This window comes from Poecilia reticulata, chromosome 11, assembly GCF_904066995.2.
Source record: "Poecilia reticulata chromosome 11, P_reticulata-male-v2, whole genome shotgun sequence".
Lineage (NCBI taxonomy): Eukaryota > Metazoa > Chordata > Actinopteri > Cyprinodontiformes > Poeciliidae > Poecilia > Poecilia reticulata.
Window position 1 is genome coordinate 10,796,355 of NC_088840.1, and position 19,227 is coordinate 10,815,581.

The following is a 19,227-nucleotide window of genomic DNA, read 5'->3' on the forward strand; positions in this document are numbered from 1 at the left end:
ATAAATTAAACCTATCGACCTGATTTTAATTATCGGCTTTATCGTCTCTTCCTGCCTTTTCTCGTTCTGTTGATGACACTGAATGAAAAATGATTCAATTCCGGTGCTCTCCGCTGACAAATCCCTTCCTCATTTCCTTAGTGTAATGTCCAGCGCACACTACACGAGTTGTCGGCCCATTTTCAAAACCTGAGAGACACATTAGCCGACAGAAATCCTAGATATAAATGGTTCAATCGGGTTCGTCGTGCCGTGTGGTGTCCAGCCACATGAGCACAAAATTTTAAAATCAGGCCTTAATCAATGCTTTACTAGAATCTACCTGTGATGCATGTGGTTAGAGTCAGCGTAAAGTCCTGACTGAATGAAAATCATTGTAACCTATTCATGTCACGTTAACGAAGAACAGCTGAAAACTTACCGGGTTTATCAACTGAGGTAGCAATTTGGCGCCAACTCCTTCCTTGTCATTTCTATATTCTTTGCACAAAATGTTTAATAAATATTAATGTTTCCACATATCATCTCCAATGTCTGCTGGACTTCGGGTCGCCGTGTCAGCCATTTGGGATTCCCCTCCGTAATTTCCCCTCAGAAAGCGGAGGAGAATCCGCCGCTCTGATTGGCTATCTGACACATTCAACAGGCAGCGTTAAGCTACCAGTCGGGGAAAACCCCTGATTTAAATCGGAGCGGCCACGACAATCTACCGTGACACACCACACACTGCAGGATGATCGGTTACAAAATCACCAGCGACAATCTTAGATTGGTCAACGATCGAAGATTGTCATAAGGGGAAAATAGGGGCACAAATCGTGTAGTGTCAACTACTGCATTAGGTTGTCGGATGTGCCCATCTTCTCTATATAAATCTAGTGATTAATGAAGGGCAATATAGTATGCACTTTTCATAATCTGCACTCTTTTGGTTGAATGGAGTATTTATTTCCACTTTGGCTTTATGTTTAGTTTTTATTCAAGTACGTTTTTTTGTTAATGGAGACTGAGAATCCATTAACACTGGAACTGATTTAGTTGATCAGTTCCAGTATTATGTGTTCTTTTGAAAATAAAGTGCATCTATCCATGGCAGGAAATTGCATGCATTACTAGTCATTTCCATTAAATCAGTGTCAAAAGTGTCTTGAAACAATATTATCCTTTATCGCAATAATGTTTTAGACAATTAATCGTCCAGCAAAATTTGTTATCGTGACAGGCCTACTAATACAAAGTAAAAAAACCAAAAAAAAACCCATGGTTTTCAAACTTTGACAAATCTTAAAACATTTGTTAAAATGAGTGCACATGGTGGAAGAATCCTTTAAAGACAACTATGATCTGCACACTCCACAAATCTGGCCTTTGTGGAAGAGTGGCACAAATAAAGCTAGTGTTCAAAGAAAGACATAAGCACTGCATCATGTCCCTCTAAACGGCATCAGGACTGTTAAAATTCTGTTTTTTAAATAAAAAAAAACAACAAAAAAACAACCTTTTTCTCCAACTTCACAATTATGAATTGCTTTGTGTTGATCTTACAGATAAAACCTCAACATCATGCACTGACGTTTGTGGTTGTAACGCCACCACAAAATGTGACAAAATTTAAGAGTGAATACTTTCTAAAAGGCAATGTAGATGCTGTCGATTGTTCATACCTGGTAGAACTCTGCCGTATATGCAATAAGACAATATTTTCAGATATTTGGTAGAGGTTATAAAAACCATTCACCTGCTTAGCTTTTTTGTATACAGTGCATCAGCGAAATCACTAAGTTCACGTTAATATTGGAGTCCGTCATCTTCTTCACACTCACTGCGTATTTAGAGTTTTCCTAAATCCCAATATGTGGGGAAATGAAGGAGAACTTTACAGCAAACCCAAACCCCTAATCTCGCAGTGAGCAGCCACAAGCCGTGCAAAGCACTTTGGGATGGGTGACTTACAGCAAGTGACTGGCTGCTTGCCGACAGCATAGAAGCCCAAAATGGCCCCTCAGCCCCATAAGGACTGCACTAGAGGGGGAAAAAGGAAACGTGAAACTTTGTTGCTCAAGACTGATTTCTGCTTTCGTTTCAGTTGCAGACTTCACAGGCCTCACCCAACAATTTAGAAAACCGAGTCAACAGTTCTTGGCTTTGTAGTGTTGGAAGTGTTAATAGCCGACAGACTTGTCACTTACGCCATACGAGCATCCACCGTGAGCTCCAGGAGGCGAGACGTTGGCCATGGAGGGACCCATGCCTGGTGCTCCACTGGGGAACAAACCCAAAGCGTTCAGATTCAAGCCAGGAATGAGGTTGGATTGGAGCTGTAAATAAAACGGTAGTATATTAATTGATGACCATTCAAATGCATTTGTCAAGCATTCTCCTTTTTCATTTGACACCCCTGTTCTCCCAAAAAATAAAATTATCTGAGTAACTTCTGCAAAAGTTTTCAAAAAGCAGGCACATAAAATGAACCTTGACTCAAGATTTTCTACAATTCAAGCAATGCATATTCATCCTACCGGCAATAAAAAAAATACTTAAGGTTAAAAAAAAATACCTTAAGGATTACTGAACAAAAAGAAGTCCACTGAATTTGTTCATTAATCCAAACATTACAGTTTGTCCTGAAGCACTACAAGCATTAAGACGAAATATTAGGTCATCTTCACATGATGTTTTAGGATCTGAAAGTGCTGCCATAGCAGTCGAGTACAACAGATATGCAGATAAGGAATTAAGCATTTTACTTCCTAAACAGAACTTTTGGCTCTTTTCTTCCTTTTTAAAGTCGGTAGTTTCAAAACTGGGCACAAACACACTCGCATCATACAGACAACATAAACTTTATAGGAAGTAAAATAGAGGATAAAACAGAACAGTATAGAATTCAAATATTTCCTCTATTTTTAATACAAAGAAAAATACGTTACATATTTAAGCATTATTAAAGCAGTGTTGTGCACAAATGCATTGAATTCAGTTTGTTCAGGAGTTGCTTGAACTTTTGTTTTACCTGATGCCACAAATTTTGGTATTTTGTATATTACCTTAGTTTTACCTCTAGGTGGCACTTTTGTGTTTAAAACAATTCTTGCATAAAAAGGTAGGAACTTTTAATTTGGCGTCAGACCATGTAATTTGAGAAAGTTGCAGTTCTTTAGGATTACTGTCGGATGTAAAAGTGAACTAATGTATTTAACATACATTAAAGCAAGATAAGGGCAACAGGGGGGTTTTATTGAAAATTTAGAAATAGATTTAGGGCACAGATTTTGTGTTTAACAGATGGGCTTATTTAAACACCACCAGGATTTAACTAAAGATTAATACAAATCTACAATTTTTTAAATGTGGCCATAAATAAAAAGGACGTCAATGGGAAGATTTTCACATTTATGCTTTGCTTTTTGACATCTGTAGTTACATTACAGTTTGTGGGCCAATGACAGAATTAGAATATGTAAATAATTTCATAGATCAGGGTACAATTTGTACGTATAATATAGGTGCATGGCATTAATTTTAAAAGCCCATTTCATGAAACAAAGCAATAAGGATAAAGTGGCACAACCCTGTTGATTCTTACATTCATAGCAGCCATGTCGCTATCGTAGGATTCCCTGATCTTCTTCATCACCTCCTCCTCAGCCCTGGAGCATGCTTCAATCGAGCCCTTTATTGTGATTGTCCGCTCTGGGTTGTACAAGGTGAGATCCTGGAGCCTGGAAAGTTAAAAAAAAAAACAAAAAAACAAACGGTGAAATATGAACATACTATGAACAATAGCAACAAAAAGCACCGAGTTGATACAATGCCGACTGCCGTCTTTGTGAATTTACTGGAGACGGCGGCAGCGAACAGGGTCAAACTTTCTTACGGTGAGATTGTGATCTTGGTCCCCGTGTCTTGCTCGATTTTCTTAAGGTTGCGGCCTTCTTTTCCTATTAATCTTCCTACAAAGTTGTTGTGTGCAAGGATCTTCAGTGGGATCTCCTCAGTGCTGTAATCGATGACGGCGTGATACGTTTACAAATACAGAACATCCAAATACACAACACAGAAATGATTCAACATAATAGGTCAATACATTTCTGATCAGTCAACTTAATCCACTTCTGCTTTCTGCGGGTGCACTGTCTGTGCTCAGTATATATTTTTTACTCTCAGGTCCGTTTACCTGTTGAGGAAGATCTTTCATGGTCAGGAATGATGAATCATTCTCTTCCTCTAAATATTACACAGGCCTCTTCATTGTCTTTTAACTAATTATTAAAACTTAATTGTATAAGAAGGCTTTTAATAGCTACATTTCATTTGTATTTTTATTTCATTTTGTTTTACATTATGTATATTAATTGACTTGGTAATCTGCCATGTTTTAATGTGAAGCACTTTGTAATATTCGTTTTAAAAAGTTCTCTACAAATAAAGTATTTTACTGATTTTGCACTGTCAGAAATTCCCCAAGAAAATTGTAGAAACTAAATCTGAAAATGCCTCATCTGATGAGCTCCAATTAATAAGAGGTTTGTGGAGAATTTAATATTGGGAAACCATTTAATAAATCCACATTATACAGATGTTCACATTTAAAGTTATAAATAATAGTGTCTGCAGCAAAGCGTATCAGCAAATAAGTGTTGAACTTCTGAATGAATGGAACAGGGAGCGCTTTTATTTTGACATTTAGCCAGAAAGAGTTTCATAATGTTGCAGCTGGTGGGACAGCAAGAGAGTGGCAAAGACAGATTATGTTTATTTTGTTCTGAAGTGATCCAAACCATAGCTTTCACTGGGAGAGACAGTAGCTTGGTCATTATGAATCTAGAGTTGACATGGGCCATAAACACCTCATAGTCCAACATTACTGGCCAATCAAGCACATCCTTTAACAATAAAACATGCACCGAAGATCCAATCTGTTGCTGACATACCAGCTTGTTTTCATCTAGTCTCAGACCAGAAATTCAAGTGTAGAGTCTTCCATTTTTGTAATTTAACCATGAAACCTGTGCGACTGCTCACCATCACCATTTTTACTCTCTGTGCAATGGAAGGAACCATTATCCACTGCAGGTCTAGTCTCCCTGAACGATGAACGAACAGCAGCTTTTCTCCAAGTTCCTCAACCCATTTAAAAGTCCAGACACTCAACAGAAGAAGCTCATTTAAGGTAGATTCATATCTTTGAAGAACAAAGATATGCATCTTTGTTCTTCAAAGATTCATATCTCATGACTGCAGGCTGGAGTTGGAAAACAAACTGGTAAATCAAGAGGTTGGACTTTTTTTTTTTTTGGCCCTTTCACCAATATAGCAGCACCTGCATTTCTGCAAATGAGGCCCCAGTCAAGCAGTCAGTCCGTTTCCTACTCATAAAAAGTTAACAAAACCCCTTTTTCTTGAAATAAATACTGACCTGAAAGGGAGAATTCATTGACTATGTGTTTATGTGTTGAATGCTCAAACACTGCAGTACTGTCACCACGGAAGGAAAGGCCTGTACGGCAGGCTGCATTTAGCTTACTGACGGACAAAGACGGCGTCCCCACAACTTCCTGTAATGTCCTGAAGCTGTAACGGTTGAATGCTTCTATAAGTTGCGTCAACAATGAAATGTTGCATTAGTTATTTGCCATCAAAAACTACACTAAGTTTTACAGCCTTAAAACATCAATTTGTTTCAGACGTCTGATATTTCTTTGGAGAAAGGAGGTTTCATGTTAAGAGAAATTACAGACGGTCGGTATTTGCACCTGAAATCTCAGAAAACATCAACTTATTTTGCTTCGAATTTAATTTTTCTGGACTTCTTGGCTAAAATCATATCTCTGAACATTTAAAAAGAACAGTGGGAAAGGTTTGGCTCAGCTATTAAACACAGTTCAGAAAAAGCCTTGTGTAACTTTATTAAAATAGCTTTATAGTCAGTTTATTTTAAAAAAAAGTATTGTTTTTAGTAATTTAGTCCAACTTTTACGGCCTTCAATATGAAGTGCATCTTCCATGGGAAATATCTTTAGATATTAAGAGTCATAAGGGAGAGTGGTGTGGAAGTTCTTACAAAAAAGGATATCAACTAGCAACATAAACTAGTTAAAATGCGTCAGTCATTTGATTGTTTAGTGTGACCAAACATCTGAATTAAATTAGCAGGCTTCTGTATAATTTGATGACCTGCTGAGGAGGTGATTCAACTATTTGATTTGGGTGAGTTGATAACAAAAAACATCTAAAAGTTGCTAGACAGTAACTCTTAAGGATTAATTTTTAAAAATGCACCCACCTGCCCTCTGGTTCTTAAAATAGGTAGAGAATCAAACACGTGAAACTCAACCACACAACACTATTTCGTTTCTCAGGGTTTTTTACTAAGAGAACTCACAACTTTGTGTCAACTGCTTCCTTCTGCATGATATCCATGATGGTTCTGCAGGCATTTGAACAACCGTCAGGGGTGGAGTGAATCGTAATGGGTTTTTCTGCTGCGCCTGCATTTTCTTTCCGATGGATGTCAATCCTGTCGTGTAGAATCAACCAAAATTAGTCAAAATTTCTAAGATGCTCAACAATAAAATCTTCTAGGTTCAGTTTAAATCCTGACCTCCGTGTACGTACTTTGAGTGGGTCTGTTTGGTGATATTCCGTATGGTGGCGCCCTCCTTGCCAATGATTGCTCCTACGAACTGTGTGGGTACCAGCACGCGCAGCGGGATGTCGGACTGCACTTTGGGACGCGCACCCAAACCAGGAGAGCCAGCACGGGGAGGTCCACGAGCGTTGAAGCCTCTTCGACCCCCTGAAGGAGGACCCTCTGGTGCAGCCGTCTCATCTGGGATATATGACACTTTCAAGGCATAGTTCTCCATCATTGATCCATTGAGCTTCTCCATTGCTCTGTGGAAAGTTACAGGACAGATGAGGGTCAGCGATCCCGTGTCAGCCTCAAAGATTTATGGTTTTGTGAGATGCAAAAAAAATGTAATATAATTGATGTACACCAGGGGGCACCAGATGGCTAATTTAATCCCCGCCTTTCCAACACACACATTCCCTCCTTTCGCCATTGACTGGATGTCAAATTTAGCTAGACTGACTTTGAGACAGCAGAAACATGGCACATTGAAGGAATTAAAAAACTAAAGACATGCTGATGCAAAAGGACAATAAAACAAAGTCAAGGCAAATGTTTACTTACAGCCTTGCATGGTCCCGAGCTGCGTATCGAACATTCACTACTGCAGTCTCTGTATCAGTGTTTACTGTGGGGGAAAGAGGCATGCAGTCAGAGTCAATAGGAATAGTCCCAAGACTAGAGGACAGAAGATGCTACGTCAAGTCAAACCTTCACTTATTTCACAGCAGACTGAAGCCACCAATGTTATGTTTGCCTGTTTAATGATGATCCTTATACAAAAATCCACTTATTTACAATGGTCACTCTTGGCAGTACTTCACATTTTAATTTCTTCGCTGTCAAAATGACCATCTTTTCTTAGTGCCCAACAGAATTGTTTTTCATAAACCCAGGATTTATAAAAAATAAAATAAAATAAATAAAGACACTTGGCATTTATTGATCAGGTATGTTGATCAAGTTATATTAAAAACATCTGGCTCAAAATTAATTTAACAGTTTTGGCAAGGAACTGGTAGATTTCCTCATCTTGTTACGAGCCAGTTTGTAATAATTTTGTTCATGTAATATAATTTATTTGCCAATTCTTTGGCACAGTATATTAAACAGGCACGTGACTACCATAACATGGGTTCAATTACAAATTTGATAGTCGCAAGTAATACATTTCATTGAGAAAAAGCGTAGGATTAAATAAGCTTTCACGTTTTCCTACTCCTTTTCAAACGCTACAGTGATGAGCCAGTTTTGTCTTATGTTATGTATGTATACACGTTTCTCTTGTCCTACTGATTACTCGTTTTCATATTTTTAAAAACCTGTTTGAAATCAATTTAAATTGAGGCTTATAGCGCCATAAACTCTGTCTTTTAGTTTAATATTTTGTGAGAACTTAAAAGCACACATTTAATATGGATGTGAATAAAAAGGTTTTTACCATGCTAAATAGTCTTCATATATAAACACTGCATTAAATGGTTAGCTTTGACAAACTGCTCTGACATTTAGTCCCCACAGGAGAGTTAATACTCCACAGGTTCAACTCAGTATAAGAGACTAATCAAGTTCCAGTTTATCACCAATATGCAGCTCTTTTTCTGATTACCTTTGCACCTAAACCATCTTTCTGATGGTTTTCTCCTGGTTTGTTGAGCAGGAGAACAACTTTTGTCCAGATACAACTAAGAACTTTACTTTTAAAATGTGAAAAGCTCACAGAATAATTTTACAGCAACAGTGTGCACAAGTCTGAGGAGCTGCAGTGATGTGTCACATTAAGGAGGTGGGAAGCAGCAGTGGTCAGCAGGGTCTGACTTTCACTATGAAAGTCAGTGGAAAGGGAGAAAACTAAATTCACAAGTTCTACAATATTCGCACAGATTTTACTTCAATGCTTAAATTCCTCGTTTCCATTTGGGTTTTCCACATTGTTGTCATCACTGGACCTTACTATCCTGGCAGTGCAATGTTGCGCGTTTAACATTATTGTTCCTTTTTGCAAAATTTTCCAACACAATACCTACAGCCATCTGCAATGTGTATACTTCTTTTTATTGTAGTAATGAAAATGAAGCAAAGGCCACAAATGTTTCAAATACTTTTAAAAAATGCTCTTTAGTACAAAAGTGGCCTCATCAGTAAATTATGTTTAATAGTTTGAGGAACAATCATGTGAATATTTGTCACCACTTGAATGGTACATTTTCTTCCAAACACTTATCCGTTTTACCACACTCGGTGTCGGATGCATCATGACCGTTTTAAATTACACTTCAAGGTCTCAGATTCTTAGCAATTTCTTGAATATTCAATGATAAACTGGACATTCTCTGCCCATTATTTTATGCTTAGTATTTAAAATGCTGCTACTATCACATCTAACTTAAAATTCAGTCACATGGACCCTGTACAAATATTTGGTGTTTTTTAAGGCCCTTCAAGACATCTTTTTGGGAAAAATAACAAACAAACAAACAAAACAAAAAAAACTAAAACATAAGAGCCATAATCTGCCCAAATTGAAAAAGGAAGAGCTGCAGAAAATAAATAATTGTCCTGGCCAACACCCTAGCTCTTTCCCTCAAAGGAGTGTGTGTCAAAACCAGTACTAAGCAGTTTGACAACACTGCACTGATGTAGAACAGAAGACCTATTTGCAGTAATAACTGGACAAAAACACTTTAGAAGCTTGTTCGTTGTGCTCATTTAGTGTTTGAATGTCTTAAGAGCTGCTTAAAGGCTACGAGAAGGCATGAAAATAAAAACTGAACATCAAAGGATTCATATAATTAACTGCGTAGCTTGCACACAGATTTTGGATTATAATGAATTTTGAGTCAAAAACAAAAGCCCGAAAACATTCACCATCTGGCTTACTGTTGAGTTTTCATACAGTTCAAAATTATTCACATGAATCCACTTAACCCTTTAGCAGATTCTGAACATTCGTGCAACTGAAGCAGCTCAACGTGGCAAGAATATAGATTAAATAAATTGACCACAATAAAATGCAATGTGGGGAAAGAAAAGAAATATGAAAAAAAATAAATAAATCAAAGCCATTTACCTTGTTCACAGCTCTCTACTGCACCATACTGCGCGAGCATACCGTCCAAAACCTGAGAATATAGAAGAAAATCTATTTATCTGACAACTTTATGCTAAACTAGTTAAGATGTAGATGTTTAAGAGCAACTGGTTCAGATAAAAGCTGATGAATTCTTCGTCTAGTAATTTTGTATATTTTAATTTGCTGCTTTTTTGCAGAGCATCTGTGCAACATGAGCCAATTGTGGCCAAGGAGCTGAATTATTACAAAAGAATAAAAATATAAATAAAAGTTTGGAGGAAAGAAAACCCCTATGCATCCATCCAATATCAAGGGAGCTAAAGAAAAACAAATGCACTGACTCATTTGTTGTCAGGAGCTGAGTTATTACAAAAATATAAATAACCCAAACCTTAAAGTTACAAAAACAATACATACAGCTATAAAGAGAAGAATCTGACAGGAAATATATTGAAAATGTACATTATGACTGAAATTTGTGGTCTTCACCATATTGTAGGTAAAAAAAAAATTAAAGCTACAAAAAGAAATCTAAATGCAACTAATTTAAGAGCTGCAAATTACAAAAAAATTTTATTTATATATTTGAGAAGCTAAAAGTTTTCTATCCAAGAAACTCTGAAGAACACAGGCTTTTAATTTTAATTCATGGATGTGGTTGCGAGTTGGCGAGAAACAGAGCAGGCTTGTAAGCTAAGCTAGGACCTCTGACCATGCTCAGTCGAACACATGGCCACACCCCCTCGAGAGCTCAACCCCACTTTCCAGCCAACAAGACTGCGTCCCCCTGCCCCCACCTCCCTAACTCTAATAAACCACCAACCAGGCAACCTCCCGCCTCCCTGCCATCTGTGCTCCCAGTCATTGGCTGCTCCCGCCGCTGATATGGTTCCCCTGAAGACGAGTCTCGCTTGCTGGCTTCTGCGGCCGCCCGTCCGCCTGATGGGACCAATGGGAATCCAGGCCATTCAGGAAAGGGTGGGGTGCATTCCAGCAGGAAGCAGCAGCAGCTGGGGGAGGGGTGTGGGTTCATGCTACACATTCTGTGAATCAGCGCACATGGAGGGGAAGGGGAAGCAGTCCAGGCCCACCCACCCACAACAGCCTGTGAACACGCCACTACTCGGTCCACATTCTCCCTTTTCATAGAGCTTCATACGCTCATTGACTTATATACGTTACTACACATAACGCAAGGCTGTTTTATTAAAAAGACCTTGCTATTCTGTTGATTCGAACCCTGCAACTTTCCCCCCCTCCCCACCCTCTTCCATTCACAACAGGAAAATAAGCTGTCTTGCTACATGCTAGGAACATACTGGAGCTGCATTAAAGGGACACGCGTAGGCAAAGCGAGCCCACCATTACAAAACGTGGGCTCGTCTGCAGCCATTTGATCAGTTTCTAAATCACACCGAAATGTTAAAGCTGTGCATTAACCTCCAAGATTTGGAGCAGCGCAAGCACGCGTTGTGCAATAAGAAAATTCTCATTTGGCTTTGTTTGTGCTTATAAGGCAGAAGATAAAAAGGACAGCGCAAGCACATGTTATCACAGTTAAACCTCTGCAAAGCAGGGTGGAGGTGGGGGGTGTCACATAAAGCAGCACAAAATTCCACACTCGGACAGTGGGATTGGACAAAAAGATTGTTTTTTAAGAAGCTGGTGCATTAATTTGCATGGCCTAAGAAAAGGAAGCAATATTCACTTAGGCAGAATACTTGTGTGAATGAACAATACTTTCCTATGCACAAAACAACAAAGGCAGACCGACTGAGGTCCAAGCCTCAGTACATTTATCCAGAGGACGGCTGTGAACTCTGACTTCAAGTGATATACATTTTGACACAAAGTTAACCTTTAATGGAGCAGCAAACGGCATGCACACAGACAGAGGGTCACTTTAACCGTGCCAGTGCTTCCAAAACCTGCTGTACAAATCCGCCTGAAGATCACATAATTTATGCAGCCAGACACCTTCGCATTGTCAAATCAGACCCGTTTTCTTGAAAACTTGAAATAAATAAGCACAGAGGCCGACTTCCAGAATACTACACTGAATTCACAAATCTGCACAATAATTCCAGACCTGAGGTAATGGTTAACCTCAGCAATGCGGCTTATGCCAACACTAAATTTCAGTTTTATAAGATTAATATGGTTCAGAATAATTTTGGACACGTCAAGCAATTTTACAGACAACTGCAGGGAAATTATATATACAAAATAAATACATTTAAATATCCATCCCCTTAAAATGTTTATGTACCTTTACAAGCAGAGACTGAAAGACATAAGTATATGAATATATTGTGAAAAGTGTAGATTTCAATTTGTTCTCCAAATATATTTGCACACAATTTTGACATTGTAGACAGCAACTCTAACAGCAACAGTACTCTTATTAAAAGGTACATCGGGATTTTTAAAAGTTTCATCAAATTTCCACATTCCAGTTTGAGAACCTAGAGCAGGCACAGTCGTCTTCTGCTTGGTGAACCAGTGCATCTTGAGCTGCCCCTCCCCCACCTGTTGCTGTGAATAGTAAATAAGCTTAAAAAAAAAAAACCTCGACTCCACAAAGACTAATTTGGCTAAAAGAATTAAAATAAAAAACAAGCATCAAGACAAAACTGACTTGGAAACTTTAGCAGCTCCAATATATATACTTTTTCCCTTTTTTACAAATGCATTAAAAAAATAAAAATAAAATAAAAACAGCTGACAAGCTACAAGCAAAATGTCTGTTAAGCAACCTACTACAGGCTGGCTACCTGAGCAGATAACTAATAATTAACCAGCAAATTGCAGCTTGTTACAGTTGTCTTAATCTAAAGAGAGCATAACAGCGATAATGGTATAATATTCCATGCAATAAGCAACTCCACCCCAAAACAGAGAAGCAGCATTCAGCTTCTAAGCACCACAAATCTGGAACAAACTTCCAGAAACATTGCATAACAGCTGAAACACAGTTCCTTTCAATCAAGGCTAAAAGCATTGAGCAACATACTTCATGTGTGTCAATTTTGATGATGGCACTTGACAAAATGCAATGCTTGTTACTGGTTCTACAATTGGTAGCTTATGTTTTTACGTTTCTGTGATGTAAAAAACTTTGAACTGTCTTGTTGCTGAAATGTGCTGTACAAATAAACTTGACTGAAAACCATCACATTTGTCTGTGGATATGTAAACTCAAATATAAAATTTCATAACCAGATCCACACAACAACATGTAGCAATTTTTCTCACCCTTCATATTTACTACAAAAAATGTATCCAAATTGGTCAAAAATGAGAATTGGCAGGTCAGATCTAAAGGAAAAAAATTAAATTTCTGGACAAACCCTGCTCGCGAATGAATCTGTAACCAAAACAGACTTATTTTCTTTTGGTTACAGAATGAAAAAAAAAAAAAAAAACTGATTACAAATTAATCAGAGTTGCATTATTTTAGCAGCAGCATTGTTGCTTTTCTGTTTTAAATAAAATTTGATAAAGCTCATGTGTAGATAATACTAAATCGTGATATTTTTAATTCACAATTGCTACATAAAGAAAGTCTTAAATTGGCTTAAAGCTCAAGTGTAGGCTTTAAAACCCAACTTCAAAAACATTTCAAGCGTTCTGAGTTTTACAGTTCCTGAAAGAGTGATGATGGGAAATTTCCGTGACTTATCCTCAGCTGCTAAAGAACCCATGTTCAGAAGAAAAAAGAACAGAAAAAAAATCTCTTGATCTTTTCAGCCACAAACATTTGATGCACAAATCTAAGTCGCACTACTGGCTGCAGCCCCAGTCAGACAAATAATCAAGTGCATGCTCAATTGAAATCCAAAGGCAAGGTGACTCAGGAGGCCACTAAATGAGAGCCCATTTGAGCTGCCCGATTGTGCCACACCCTGGAAGGAGTTAGCAGCCTGTTAGCACTCACCTCCCACTGCATGTGAGGCGGGATGTTCCTGATCTGCAGCTTACAGCTCCTGGAGACAAGAGAGAAAGAGGGTGGGGGATGGATGAAGACGACATTACATGAATGGGTGGGGGGTGGGGGGGTGGGGGCGAGACAAAACTGTTAATGCCACTAAGGGCAAGAAGCTACAAGTGGAAAACACAAAAATCCGCTTTTGTTTCTTTTGAGTTCAACTTAAACCACATTACTGAAGATCAATACACTTAGAAAACAATGTTAGACTTTGGAAAAAGAAAAACTGCAGGGTTTATGGCACTTTAATATGCAATCAAGGGCATCAACATCAAACACATTTAAAATAGAAAATGTACCCTTCCAGCACACTTCCTGTCATCAGTTTTAACACTATCCTAATTTTCCCTCACATGTTTAATCCTTTGTGCAAAATATAATTTAGAAGAACACCCGGACATGCCAAAAACATTACTTTCAATCAATATATTTAAAATTATTTGCTCTGTTCCCCTGAATGATGAGGTTGGAACCCCAGCGAGTCTTTAGGCCAACTCTTCCACCCAAACAGATCCTTATCCAGGCGCACCCAGCTGTGGTGTCAAAAAACAAAAAAAAAAAAAAAAAAAAAACTGCTCAGGGAGGGCGGATGCAAATGTCCTCAGAAACCAACAGGAATCTGGATCAAGACAAGTCAAAATCGTGTACTTGTTCACACAGAGTGTGCATACAGCAAGAGCAAGTGGAGACCAGCAATTACAATGGTGCTGCTGTGCTCCGTCACCAGAAACACAACAAAGACAAAAATCCCCAATTCATTCCTTTTAGCATTAAGGGTCCACACCACCACAGTTTCATAACCCAACATACTCATGCACAACAGCAGGAGTACACTGACTATCCGATCATTTCCACAAAAATCAATGGAACTTGTGAATCTGCGTTTGGACTTCCGTAATTGTTAGTCTGCATGATTTAGCTTAAACATTAAAAGCAGCAGGTACTGTTCATTTTAAAGTGCACACACACCTACCTAAATTAACAAAGCATACGTACAGACAAGGGTGGGAGCAAGAACACATACACCATGTGTGCTTGAACTTTGAACCCAAACCGGCTGTAAGATCAGCTTCACACTCACGTCACATGATTTATGTGCAGTTCATCTAAAACGGTGCGCTGACCTTTTTCAGTAAGAGTACAATCTTTAAGAGTAACGTTTCAAGTTCCCACAATCATCTGCTAATAAAACCACTTAAGCTCTAAACGCACGCAATTTAATTGAATGTAAAAATTTGTAATTATGATGTTACCTTTTATGGAATTAAGGTTTAAATATGGCATACAAATCCATTTTTGCAGAGTAATGGCCATAATTCATAAAATTTCCCTGGCACGTGCTACCCCATTTGTCAAATCTGTCAATTTGACAAATGGAACAAAGGGGAAACTACCCAATTGTCAATGAGCAAATTGTAAAGAAAATTCAAAAATAACTCAACAGGAATTTCAACCCTTTCCGCTCCGCCGTGCCATTCCTGGCTCATCTAGAGTCTTCCCTTTGCATGCTCCCAATGCTCCGCATTGCGGTGGGAGCGCCATGCAAGATGTGCAAACGCACAAAGTACTTCCAGTTGGATTAACCTATAGCTGCGCACACACACACACACACACACAAGAAGTCAGCCAGGGTATGTGTTGGGATTGGGGTGGTGGGGTATACATTCCAAGCCAAAGCCTTTCATTTGGTGAGGTGAGCGTGTGTGTAGATGTGTGGGGTGTGGTATGGAGGGTGGGGGATAGCCCTGTTTTAGGCAAGGGTAACAAGGGCCCTCTCTGCCCCATGGGGGTGGGGCCCTGTTGCCATGGACACGGACAAGTCCACTGACAGGAACTTGCAGAGCAGGGTTAAAAGTGGGAGGGGAAGGGAAGCAGGGGAGGCCTGCAAGTGACTGGGGTTGGCTCGTCATGTGATGGCCAGGAGGAGGCTGGGCTCCTTATTTACTTTCAAAATGGACCAACACTCCACACATTAGCCGCCTGCTCAAGACCTATGGGCCCATATGGCGGAGACGCGGGCGTACGGACACAAGTACTTAGGCACATGCGGCCATAAAAGCCACAAGAGGCATCACAAGTGACGGAAGCATGCAGAGCACCTGTATTTTCTCCATTTGCTCATAATCCAGCCATACAGACGTATTCAACAAGGGACACGAGGTCCGTGCTTGATGCCCATTCACAGCAACTGAATGCCGTATGCAGACCTGAGTGACTGAATACGATCAGGTTCCCAGTGACCCTCACAGACCTCAAGGTACTCACCCCCCCAAAAAAAAAAAACTACTTTAATGCAAATCAGGCATTTAACGTTCAGCAGCCTACTTTTGTACATTTCAGTCTTGATCCAACCGAAACAAATTCTGTCCCCCTCTCCCACCCCTTTTAAAGAGCCACAGCATAAAACGAAGTCATACTGAAAAATATGGCCACCCAAAACCCAAGATCAGTTATTTTTCTGCACAGGTGGGCTCCCTAGTGACCTCATGACCCAGAGTTTTGCTACTAGGATGTAGCAGATATTTCTAAGAAACAACCTTGATAAGATATACACATTTATCTAGATAAGACACTAGATTTACAAGAAAATAAAAAAAATTAATTAGAACAATACAAATATTCTAATTTCCCACATTATGAAAAAAAAGGCTTATACACCTTTGAGCAAGAGAGCCGGTTACTTGCCATTTTACACACAGCCACCCCCCCTTTTGGCCATGCTGTCCCCCCCCTCTCCAAGTATGACACATGAACATGTGCGTTTCTCTGATACGCAACACATACGTCTGACAATATAACTTCAGCTTAAACCATTTTAATTTTACTGAAATTGCTTAATTGCAAAAAACTTTTGCAATACAAGTGCAGTTTTAGAGAATGTAAAAATTGTGTAAAGTAAATCCACCTTAAACAGTAAAGGGTTTTACTTCCTTAAAGAGTTTTTAAAGAACAAGAGCACATGACTGAGGAGTGGGTGTCATTTTTAAGTGAAGAAAAAAAGCAAAAGATTGAAATGGCCCTCTGCAAGCTGTTTGTAAACCAAGATATTTAACTGAATGCTGTAGGGAGAATTTTTCTGACATCAAATCTTTTTTTTTTTTTTAAACATCACCCAAAACAAAATCATGCTCCGTAGCATGTCACTTTACACCAACCTAATATGAACCTCCTAGATGTAGCAACCCCACCTTGATCTGTGGTGTAGCACCTCCTCTTCCTGAGGAGTTCAAAGGTTAAGGCATAATGATTGGCCAAGCCTTCTAGTCAAAGTGTGCAGGCTGGAATGTAAAGAGACCCCCCTCTCCCCCTCTGGCATAGTACAAGTGTGTGCATGCAAGTATGTGTGTAGCCTATAATGAGCACTATTCCCATCAATGGCCATCACAAAGTCCTACATGGCATAGGACTAGCATGTTTCAACTCTCCTGGCGCCAACAAAGCAGCACAAAAAATTGACTTTTGTGCAGCCACAGTCGACACTGCAGGGCATGCTATAAGACGGCAAAGATAGATTTAGCACCAAAATTATAGTCAAATTCACCTGGCTTCTGAAAGCAGCATAAATATTACAAATAAAATCCCACCAGTTGCCAGAGAAAGACACATTCCACGTCAAGATCCTAAAACTCCTGTATACGCTTCCCCCGCCCCCCAAAAATCCAGTGACAAATATTAGGGTAGGGTAGGAAGACAAAACGCTTGTTGCTGCCACACGTGAAATTTTGAGTCTATGCATTTGACCTTATAGTCTGCTCTTCTGCAGGACATAAAACTAAGGTAATTTCCACTGACCAGTAAATTCTATACTTTTGGGGAGTTTTTTTATATTAAAATGCCACATATTAGTTACATACATAAATAAATGTCACCAGCATTTATAATAAAAACTGAAGCCAATACCCTTGATTTGAGATAGGTTTTTCACTCGCAAGCTAACGCCATGTGGTAGCTAGCTCAAACATTTGTCAAGAGCTTGCTTAGGGTTTGTTGCCTCACGAGTACGTAGGAGTTAAGAAAAAAAAAAAGCCATTAACTGTGGGCTCTGTTTCCAGTTTTGTTGATTTGATATATAATGTAATAAAGATCTGAATTTTTTTTAAGTTTAGCTCTTCACATGTAATTTGCAAAAATATTAGATGCATTTTTATATTTAAAGTACACCAAGTGTAATACATTTTTAGATTTGTTTATCTGAAAAAAGGAGTCATTTACTGAAACTTTGGCTCTGACTTTCACACACATCTTGTGAAAGTCAGTCATTGGTAAAAAAAATTTTGTTAAAATTACAAGAGTAACTAAATAAAGATGCATTATGAGGCAACACTTTGTAATATAATTTAATTGAGGACGTCATTTAAGACGGTGTTTAGTAGAAAGTGAGCCAACCAGTCCAAGTCTACCCAAACACGTAAAAACATTATAAATAAAATTAAAACGTTCCCTTCTTCCGCCATTACTAAAAATGCACATTTTAATAAGCCAAGCCATAAATTGGCGTAATGCATCAAAATAATGCTTCCACTAGCAAATTCAATGCATGTATTTTATGCTAAACGAGATTAATTATGGGCAAATTACGTCACCACTAAAAACAACGCACATATTTTAAAACTTCAGTCAACTGGCTGACGGAGCTCAAGTTACGTTACTTATACGAGAAATATGCAGAATTTCCTCCAAAAAATTAATTACGCCACCACCAAGCGTGACTACAAGACTCCAACTCTGACACTGAATGTTTTTTCTCGTGAGTTGGGGCCCAAAATCTACAATTACACTCATGTTTGGGAGTCCATCTCATGCAACAGCAACACAACGTGCTGGGGAAGGGCGGAAGCGTGGGGCAGACAGGGAAGAATGACGGGCAGCTCCTTCTCAAATGGACGACTCCACAAAAGGCCCGTATGCCACAAATTCAGCCTGTACTCGCTCTCAAAACACACATTTCGAGGGGTTAACCAGCCACCTCGAGCTTTTAGCTCACACAGTCACTGTATGCGTGTTTAAGAAAACAAATATGGTGGAAGTGCGAAATGAAGCCAAATTCACAGCGGTTTCAGGAGCAGTGTGCAGTCATGGTGAAAGAAGGAGTACAGTACACAACCGTGCACCCTTTTTATTTGACCCCACAAGATTAAGGGTGAAAATACATTTCAGAATTTTAAAAAGGGCACCATTTCGAAAATATGCGTGTTTAACAACAATACAGCGTATTGTACACACTACTTTAAAAATAGAAAAGACGCTGCTTGTAAAATAAAATGTTAGGTGTTCAAAGTAAAGCTAAGCTACCCTACAAAACTTAATATTTGACCTACCTTTGACGTTTAGGGACAGAGTGCTCCACTTCCAGAACTTTCCCATGAAGTTCAACTTTACCTAAAGAAAAAAAAAAAAGCCACTTTAATTTGTCCACCACATGACCTCCATTCAACTCAAGCCTCATAAAAAAACGTAGCTAATTAAGGACGTTTGTTCCTTCCCTGTCTTACCAAAACAGTACGTGAACATGGCGATGTAGTACATTTAACA

At 38.9% G+C, this 19,227-nt stretch overlaps 1 protein-coding gene across 3 annotated transcripts in view; it reads right to left on the reverse strand.

The window, feature by feature from the left end:
• Positions 1-19,227, reverse strand: part of igf2bp3 (insulin-like growth factor 2 mRNA binding protein 3) — a 39,695-nt gene that overhangs the window by 5,042 nt on the left and 15,426 nt on the right. For 2 of the 3 annotated variants that reach the window (XM_008421682.3, XM_008421683.3), the window contains 10 exons: positions 19,014-19,074; positions 13,645-13,693; positions 9,705-9,756; positions 7,199-7,262; positions 6,619-6,897; positions 6,386-6,520; positions 3,878-4,000; positions 3,587-3,722; positions 2,190-2,318; positions 1,954-2,022 (listed from right to left, as the gene is read on the reverse strand). In XM_008421682.3, the coding sequence (XP_008419904.1) occupies positions 1,954-2,022; positions 2,190-2,318; positions 3,587-3,722; positions 3,878-4,000; positions 6,386-6,520; positions 6,619-6,897; positions 7,199-7,262; positions 9,705-9,756; positions 13,645-13,693; positions 19,014-19,074 (1,097 nt within the window). The remainder of the gene's footprint in view (positions 1-1,953; positions 2,023-2,189; positions 2,319-3,586; positions 3,723-3,877; positions 4,001-6,385; positions 6,521-6,618; positions 6,898-7,198; positions 7,263-9,704; positions 9,757-13,644; positions 13,694-19,013; positions 19,075-19,227) is intronic. The other variant, XM_008421686.3, reaches the window with a different exon arrangement.